The sequence below is a fragment of the Pinus tabuliformis genome, chromosome 7 (genome assembly GCF_031772625.1).
Source record: "Pinus tabuliformis cultivar Carrire ecotype Pingquan chromosome 7, CPIR1, whole genome shotgun sequence".
Lineage (NCBI taxonomy): Eukaryota > Viridiplantae > Streptophyta > Pinopsida > Pinales > Pinaceae > Pinus > Pinus tabuliformis.
The window spans coordinates 1200475697-1200484827 of NC_142293.1; the positions used below are offsets into that span (position 1 = coordinate 1200475697).

At 35.9% G+C, this 9131-nt stretch overlaps 1 protein-coding gene across 1 annotated transcript; it reads left to right on the forward strand.

The window, feature by feature from the left end:
• The first annotated feature begins 1365 nt into the window (after window positions 1-1365).
• LOC149251721 (uncharacterized) lies at window positions 1366-2911 on the forward strand. Its single transcript, XM_089459546.1, has 3 exons — window positions 1366-1899; window positions 2039-2097; window positions 2442-2911. Exons 1-3 carry the CDS (start codon window positions 1614-1616, stop codon window positions 2601-2603), a joined length of 507 nt encoding a protein of 168 aa, XP_089315672.1. The 5' UTR covers window positions 1366-1613; the 3' UTR covers window positions 2604-2911.
• The last annotated feature ends 6220 nt before the right edge of the window (window positions 2912-9131 follow it).

A 9131-nucleotide genomic window follows, 5' to 3' on the forward strand; every position in this document is an offset into this window, starting at 1 on the left:
TGTGGAATATAACCTATTTCAGAGGGGAATTAAACTAACGTATATCCATCTTAGTTTGATGTTACATTTAGATAAATAATAAGTTCTAGAAAATGATGGTGTTGAATCCATGTAGCGTGTAAAGGTAAAACTTTTTTATTCATATGTTTGCGAGAGGGTATTTGTCTGCATAGGTTTAGAGGTTGGGGAAATATTAGGAAAAAAAATGTAATTATTACATTTTATCTAATAGTTTTGCCTACCTACATCCACTTTTTACTAGCTTATATTGGGTAAAATATGATATTATAATATTACATTTTATCCAATATTTCCCCTCAACTGGTCCACTTCTTATTGTATTTTTTCTTTATATTTGAAGTTTGAAAGTAAACAAACTCAACTATAAAATTAGAAGGGGTGAGGGGAAATATTGAGAAAAATGTAATCTTTAGGCATGTTTGATGATAATATTAAGTAAAATGTAGTAATATTACATTTTAATTAATATTCCCCCACCCCGGACCACTTTTTATTGGGTGGGGGTGGTAATAAATATTGTAATATTATATTTTATCCAAGGTTTCCCCTCACCCAATTCACTTTTTATTAAAATTTTTCTTTATATTTGAGGTTCATAAGTAACCTTAACAATATTGTAATCTTTAACATTTTGATTTAGTAAAAATATTATAAAAAACATAAAGTTAATCATTATATTTATAATTAATTATAATTAATAATTAAGCCAATCTAGATCCATCTTAACTCAGATCTACAAAGTGGAGAGGAATCAAATTTCTTGAGATACAAACCTCTTTTAAAGTGAAGTGAAAAGTGAAAAGAGATTTGATCCCTATGAGTGCTTGGTAAATCCAGAATTAAGATAAATCTAGTATAATATGAAAGATACACTACATATTTAACATCATTTAAAAGTTCATAAATTATTGAAAATATAACATTTTTTAAAATTTTATAATATTTGTTACCCTTCCAAAATGATAAATAATTTAAAAAAAATTAGAAAATTTTATTTTATTTTTTTAATACCCTTTTAAAATAAATTTAAATTGTTGAATTGAGGCTTCTGTGATCCATATCAGTTTATGAGAGATTTTTCGACATAAATCACAAGATCTATCATTTGTCGACGAGTTTTGAACCAGCCAATATAGTTCGTCGCCAATGGTAATTTAAATTCTTAACTTTTTTTATTTTTAATCTTTAATCCAACCATCATAACATAATAATTTTAAAAAACTGGAGTCTTAACTCACACCTAGAATGCCTAAATATCATGGCATCACACATCTTCCTACATTACCTATTTGCAATGTGCATATAATTATTATCGCATATAGGAGAAATAAGCATAATACTTGTACTCATGGGTTTTTTTTAATAAAAAATTATATTCCTGCTACTTCTGCTTCATCAAGGATCCGCGAACTCCATAGATACATGAATAAAATAAAATACAGTTCTCCACTGTTCCACAAAAGGATTTAGAACTCAACCGGGAACAAACTCTAATGAGTAACAAACACAATCACACTTGATCACAGATCTAATCGAGCTCCTAGGCCTATGTCAAACACATAGTCACACTCGATCCCAGATCTAATCGAGCAATGGCGACCCAACATTCAGCTTGCTCTTGCTTGGGCAAATCGGTCGACATGCTTCTACTTGCATTCTTCTCGTTGGTGACAATAGCTACTATCCTGATAGATTCACAGTCTATTTTACCTGCATGCCTGTTTCCAGACGCACTACGACACTTGGCGGATTGGTATGCTACAGAATATGGAGATTATCTGGTCAAGAATAAACCACCATTTTTTGTGGGTTGCGTTGTCGTCGAAATTCTCGTCCAGTGTCCGCTCGCGATTGCTAACGTCTATGGAATCATTAAAGGTATGGTGTTTCTTTATTCACCTCGGCTCGAATGTTTTTCACCTTCATAATATGGATATGGTTTGAGGGCTAATTTGAAAAAAACCCTAATGTGTTTTTTAATGAGATTTCCTATAATTGGCGAGTATGCATTCCGCAGGAAAGAGGTGGTTTCAAACTACGTGTCTTATCTATGGAGTCTGCACAGCAACCACAATGGTAACCGTTTTCTTTTTTCTGTTTACTTCAATATGTTAGGTCCGGTGGTTTTGGATTGCTACTGTAACAGGTCCACTTGATTATCGATTAAAATATAGTTTAAAATCGTTCAGCAAGGGAAAAACTGAATTGGGTTCAATGCTAACAAAAAAAAGAAGAAAAGAACTAATTGAGCAATTAAAAGTAAACTTTGAACTGGGTTCAATAAGAATATAAGGGAATTTAATTTCAGTGAGTTCAAAGGCAAAAGAAAGAGTTTGCTAAACGAACAGAGGTACAGAGAGTGAATGGGTTGAGAGTATAGAACTAAGAAACTGAAAATATGTTTGAACTTTTATGTGCAGATACCTATATTGGCAGATATTTTGGCATCAGATTCAGCATCTAGTAAGCTACTGGGCATGTATATTCCATTTCTTATCTTCCCTCTCATTGCTATTGGCCGAGGCCTTGCACCAGTACAATCTTTGAAATCCCCTGCTTTTAGAGTGAAAAAGAGGGCTTAGGAAATTTGTTGTGTGTACTGAACCCAATCCCAGTGTTTATTTGGCCTCTTCTGTTATCTTTAATAATTGTGATTACCTGTTTATTGTTTTTGGCTATAAATGGAGTTATAATTGAATTGCTCAAGATGCCTATAACTCTATTTTTATCAGTTTACTTCAATACTCTTGACCCTATTAGGAGGAGAGGAACATTGTTTCTTTAGCTTGACAAAAGTGGAAATGTTTTTCAAGTTGAGAATGTGGCGACTATTTGAAATGTGACTTCCAGGTGTATATTTGAAGGAAAATTAGCCCATGGGCTACCTCAACTCAATGTTGCCAATGTTATTGGGCATTTGGCTAGTTCTGTGCCAACAAGTGCCCGGTTTAAATCCCCTTGGGGATGCATACTAGTTTATGCTAACGGGTTTACTAGGGATGCCATCCACGAATGTGGGAAGCATCCCTTGGATTTTCCTGTGAGGTTTTCTTGGAAAAATATTTAAAGGAAATTGAGGCAATGTCATGTAAAAGTATTGCAATTCCAAAAACATTATACTATTTGCACTAAAGAGGGACATGGCTAAAATTTTGTTTTCCTATGAAAGAATGTATACGGAAATACCCTAAATGCAAAAATTCTATTGCTGTCTATTAGGAAAAGTTTTAAGTAATTGGATTTTGTGCTAAAACAAAGCTGGTTAGGTCCAAGTTGATTTACACTAATTCATTTAGTTACAAGGTAAAGAAATACTAATTTAATCAAAGCACAAATTATACATATAAGCATGTTTATGCATTGTGTATAGAAGCATCCTGTGATGATTTGATCCTGTACTCACTAAGGAGTCTTTTCAATCCTTACATGATAATCTAGAAGATGGATAACCACATTAACTAAGATTCATAACTAAAATTTCACCTACTAGCTAAGTGGAGTGTGTAGCAAATATTATTTTACCTATGCGATTTCTTTGTTACTAGCTCCAGGATGACACAAAGGATTCATACAACTTGGGACGTAGACACTAGTTTCTTCCCCCTAACCGTTTTCCCTTGGTCCAAGTAGATGATTTTGTGGTGTTCAGCCTTACTCTTGATGTCCTTTCGATTAAGTGGTAGATTTCTGGTAGACCATCCTTAATTTGCCTATTAGCTATTTATCCACCATCCTTAATTTGCCTATTAGCTATTTATCCACTCTTAATTTTTAATCATGTTTTTGATCCTTTCAAACCCTTTTGGGACACTCTAAACCACCTTTGACTAGCCTTGGGACTCCGCCTTCCTTAAATTAGGCGCTGATCTATGTCTTAAGGTCGATAGGGATTCCTTTTGGATAATTTTCTGTCTAGTTTCACTCTAATGTCTTCGGCTTTTGGCTTGGTCATCTAATTGTTTCCTTTATTTTTTTTTTTTTACTGTGTGTTGATTTTGCAAGATTGCTTCTGATTCCTGTAGTTTTATGGCACAAAGACCTTGTTGTCCTCATTTCACTGTAGTATGTCCTCATTTCATTGTGGTACATAGTGGCTGATTTTCACAGTATCACAATACCAAAAGCCCCTCTTTCCCTTAATTTTGGCACTGGTTGTCAAGGGTTTACCTGAATGACCATTTTATATATAAATTAATGTTTTTCCTCGCATTTTCATCCTCTTGGACTTACCTCTTCAAGTCTTCTCTCTATTATTGGCATTCTTCCCTCTCCTCTTCTCCTCCCTCAAGCTCTTGAGGAGGCTCCCTAATTTATATTTGTAGGTTCTTTACAAATTGGATGGTTTGGGGCTATCCTTTTGGTCCAACTTCATCAATTGGTGATCCTCTTGGATGTTTAGAACAACATTGAAAAACATAGCTTGGTGAACAACTCGGTGGGGCCAGATTGTATGAGTTCGACTTAGACCTAGCAAAAACTTGGCAGCTGAAATCATTCCAAATGAGGGTATTCTTTACGGTTTTGGTTTTTATATTTGATGTTGACAAGTTTTTCTATCCACTCTCGAGTTGGATTCATTTTATAGGGAATAACTAATCCAAAATGGATCTACATGGTTACTATATGACTTTGGTGATGCTCTGGATTGGGGAAGACATAATTTGCCTAGAAGGGTCAGTTTGGCTCTAATCCTCAAAGTAAAAACTATACTAACAGGCTAGAATTGAAAATTCTTTTGTTTAGGGTCAAAGAAGTGGAATTTTAGGGCCTCTGACCTTGAAAATGACTGTCCAAGACGTTCTCACTACATTCTATGGGTTGTACCTTTCCAACGATGGTTCATTTTCGTCAGAAAGAGTTTGTATATGAAAGGTATGTCCCCAGCAAGGTAACAGTGAAATTATTCCCTTCAAGTCCAAGTGGTAGCCACATTAGCTCACTATTATTCGCGAACATGTAGTTAGTAACATATGGGAATCCACTAGAAACTTCTAGAAACATCATGAAGATTCCAAGTGGGTGATGAGCCCTAAGCTTAACCCTAGTTCTAGCTGTAAAATCCCTTGCACTGAGCAAAGGGAGAGAAAAAGGTTCATTGACTTTGGCTGCTTCTGTCATTCCATAGTATGAGTAGTGAGCATGGAGAAGATATAAATAGGGTAGAGTGATAGAATCAATATGTAGAGGACTGTAGCAGATCTTTGTAGAAATTTTGTGAACAACACAATCTTCACCAAGGAATCTGCACTTTACCCAATTCAGAAATTTTTCCTCATTTCAACGAGGTCACAGATATATCACATAGAACTTTCAACCTTAGGGCTGAACTGAAATATTCAGAAATACAACTGCAGATATCTCAAATCTGTCCACCACTAGTTGAGGCAAGTTCAAGTAGATAAACACCACGAAATACTTCAAAACAGATCAATATAACCACCCTTATGGTATGATCTAATCAAATATTGTTAAATTTAGATAACAATGGTATGTTCTATGCTTAACACAATTACTTCAAAGTTCAATGTACTTTTAAGCAGCCCACTGACAATTTCCAAATTAGTTTCCGATAGCAATCACATTAACCATAAATCACATTGTTATTAATTGCAGATAGAACATAAAATAAAATGCAGAAGACAAGTCAAGACAAGCCAAGACAAGAGGACACCAGATTTGGCAGATGCCAAGGAAAAACCCCAGTGTGGGAAAACCTTTTGATCAATTATTCTTATTATTATATCAAATGTTCAGCAGAGAGAGAACACAAAAGTCAAAATTGACTTGCCAAGTCAAAGTCAAAACAGCCCTGTCAAATCTGCAGTAAACTGCAGTCAAACTCAGCCCTAAACAGAAAGTCAAGGATGGTTAACACATCAGTCAAACTGTCCACTTGGAGCTCAGTCAAACCCAGTCAAATTTGGCCTTCCTTATGTTTAAATTGATCATTGAAGTAGTTGTCAGGTGAAGAAAGACTAAATTCTAGCAGGTGCCCTAGAAAACCAACATGGTATCAGACCTGGGGGGCAGTGAAGAGTAGTTATGAAGGCACATCTTTTCTACAAAGGTCATTAAAGAAACGTTAAGGCATTTCTTTGGTTCAAGCTTGGAAGGTCGAAGATCTGAGATCCACTCCTTATAGCTGTAGAAGTCTGAAAAAGAGGCCAAACCTGTAGTCAAATGTCCAATGATTAATCTGCTGTGATAAAAGGCTGCATATTATCTAAGACCTGAGGTGTCATTTCTTCTCTGAATTATCTCTGAGTTTTCTGTGGCACTCTTTTTTTTTAATATGCATGATCTCTGAGGCTCAAAACTCTTGGTGCGAAGTTCCAAGGAACATAATCTTGAAGGTATCCGAATTCTGTGCTTATGATCTGTGCTTCTTGATATTATGGCTAAGTCTTCCTGAAACTCGATCGAGCGAAATTCTGAGCTATAAAAATCAATAGTTCGTTGTCTATCTCTAAGGCATGCAAGCTTCTCCGTATCTCTTTTACAATCTCTGTGACATCTGATTTATGCAGGCTCCCTGTGTTCTGGCTATTGTGTGAGCTCCATATGTGAAATACTAAGAGTCCTGAGGAGTAATGTGAATAGACCAAATGGTTTATGATATCTAAATCAGCATGTGAGCTTCTGTGATACGATATTTGTGGCACACTTATACTATCTTTGTTTCCACTTTGTTACCACTTTTTAAATCCTGTTCGCATCTAGTTCCGAGCATCTCTATGTCAGGTTGTGTAGGCTCCAGTGATGTGTAGTTTCGTGATACCTATGTGAAAGACATTGATCCCATATCCGAGCTTTGAGGAATTGATTTGAGGTCTATTGCATTGATCCATTGATCCGAGGTATATTTTGAGTCCTATGGCTTTTTGAATATGATCTGAGGTCAATGGCATTGGTCCAAGATCTAAACCCAAACCTAGTCCGAGTTTTCTGTATGAAGTACGTATCTGTGTTGTTGTATTTACTTCCTCGCAGATCTAAAACTTAGTGTTGTATTTTTGTCTATGGATACAATGACAATATAAATTCGAATTTTGTAGCTATGCAATTAATCTCTGTGGATGTTTTGTCCTCTGAAAGATTCATGATCCTATCTATAGACTATGGACAAAGTTCTTTGCCTCTGTGGAAATAAAATTCCAAAGCATGAATTTTTCACAGCACGAGTTATAGTTTTGAGCAATAGATACATGATATGGTGAAATTTTTCTTGAGAATTGATCTAATAAAGTTTTGTGGCAAATTAGTCCTAATTCCAAAACTCATGACATCAAATATCCGAATTTGGGATAGAGGACCAAGTATCCTCTGAAGAACACTAGTTTGTACGTAATATTATTTCTCAAGCAAGTTTCCTCTGTGGCTACCTTAGATATTAAGGTACCAACAAATACAAGATTCTACGCGAACTTCTCTCCATGTGAAATTGAGATGTCTGCCCTCTGGAAAAAATTGTGGATCTGTGGCACTTGCAAAGCCTGTAACTTCTCCTCATGTAAGCATTGTGTCTTCCTAATGTGGGCCTCCTCAGTGACATCTTTTAATGCGAACTTTGTGTCGAAGTGTCTCAATAAGTATAAAATCAGTTAAAGCAAGCCTGAGACTTGATACTTGATCCATGTTGTCAGTGATTTATTGTGTGTGTGAAAGTCAAAGTTAGAGGTCGAATTCTGAGTTGTTGGTCATGGTTGATAAACCCTTATATATATATATATACACTGAAAAAAAAGGGAGCCAACCTAATAGCAATAAATTCGACTTTCCAGGATTATTGTAATGATTAGTTTTTGTTCAAATCACCTTAAAGGCAATCAATCTTTGAAGAGTGTCTCTGTCTCCAAACAGGAGTCAACTGCATTAAGAAGATCTCCAAAGGACATTAAGAGATGATCAAATTCTTGGATTTTTTTTTGGGGGCTGCAAAATCCTAGTTAGGGACATTAAGGGATGATAAGATTGTAGGATACTAATGAATTATCTACAGATGGATTGCTTCCGCTGATTTGACATCTTGAATTCAAGAGGGCTAAAGATCAAGAGGGAGTTGAAAATTTAAGTATCTTGTGTTTTTCATTTTATCTTTAAATTGTTACTAATGATGTGAACTCCTTGATGATGACAAGGACTCCTTGTTGATGATATGGACTCAATGATATTGATGTGGACTTGTTGATAATATGGACTTATTGATGATGATAACGATGTAGGCTTGTTGATGATGGGAATTCATGATTTGGACTCGTTGATGATATTGATGTAACATCCCTATGGATATGATTTTGAGGCATTTACTATTTTTTTAATAGGTCTGTTATTGGATTTCTATTCCAAAAAAGAAAGGTGGAGGCAAGCCCCCATTACATCGATGCAAAATGGAGAGGGGCGACCTGGAAGAAAACCAGAGGGCAAACATTCCCTATCTTCCAAGCCCTTCCCTTTTTGATTCTAAAAGTACCGATTGCACTATCCTTATAAATACCTACGAACTGATTCAACAAGAATATACATTTACATAACATAATAAACTATTGAAGGAAGAGCTTTGCAGAGAGAAAAATCTATTTTTTGTTGATTGAAGATTCATGATGAGACGGAAGTCGATTCTTGCTGCTTTGATAGTTAGAGTTCTCTCCCACTTGATTGATTAGTAAAGTCTTCAAATAGTTGATCGTTTCATCCATGTGCTTGCATTTGTGCTTTAGAGCTGCAATTTCCATCTTCTGCTCTTCCAACTGTCTCTTCAGGAATGAGTTCTCAGACTTTGCTTCAAATTTATAGTCCTTAATCGTTTCTTTAATCTGTTCGATCATGAATTTTTTGGCTCTACACAGCGCAACTCTCACACTTAGGTACATTTTCTAGAGGATTCCATTCCATTTTTCTTGAAGGATGAAGGTGGAGAGAGGCGGGAAGTACACGAGAGAAGATGCACCAGGACAGCGCGAGGGGAGGCACAAACCTCCAGCGCTGCGTGAAGGGGGGAAACAAATACCACCAGAGTTGCGTGAAGGGAAGGGGCAAGACTAAAACAGAGCGGATAAGCTTGGTCACCAGAGGAGCGCAGTGATAGTTACAGGGAGATTGCGAGCTTCTTC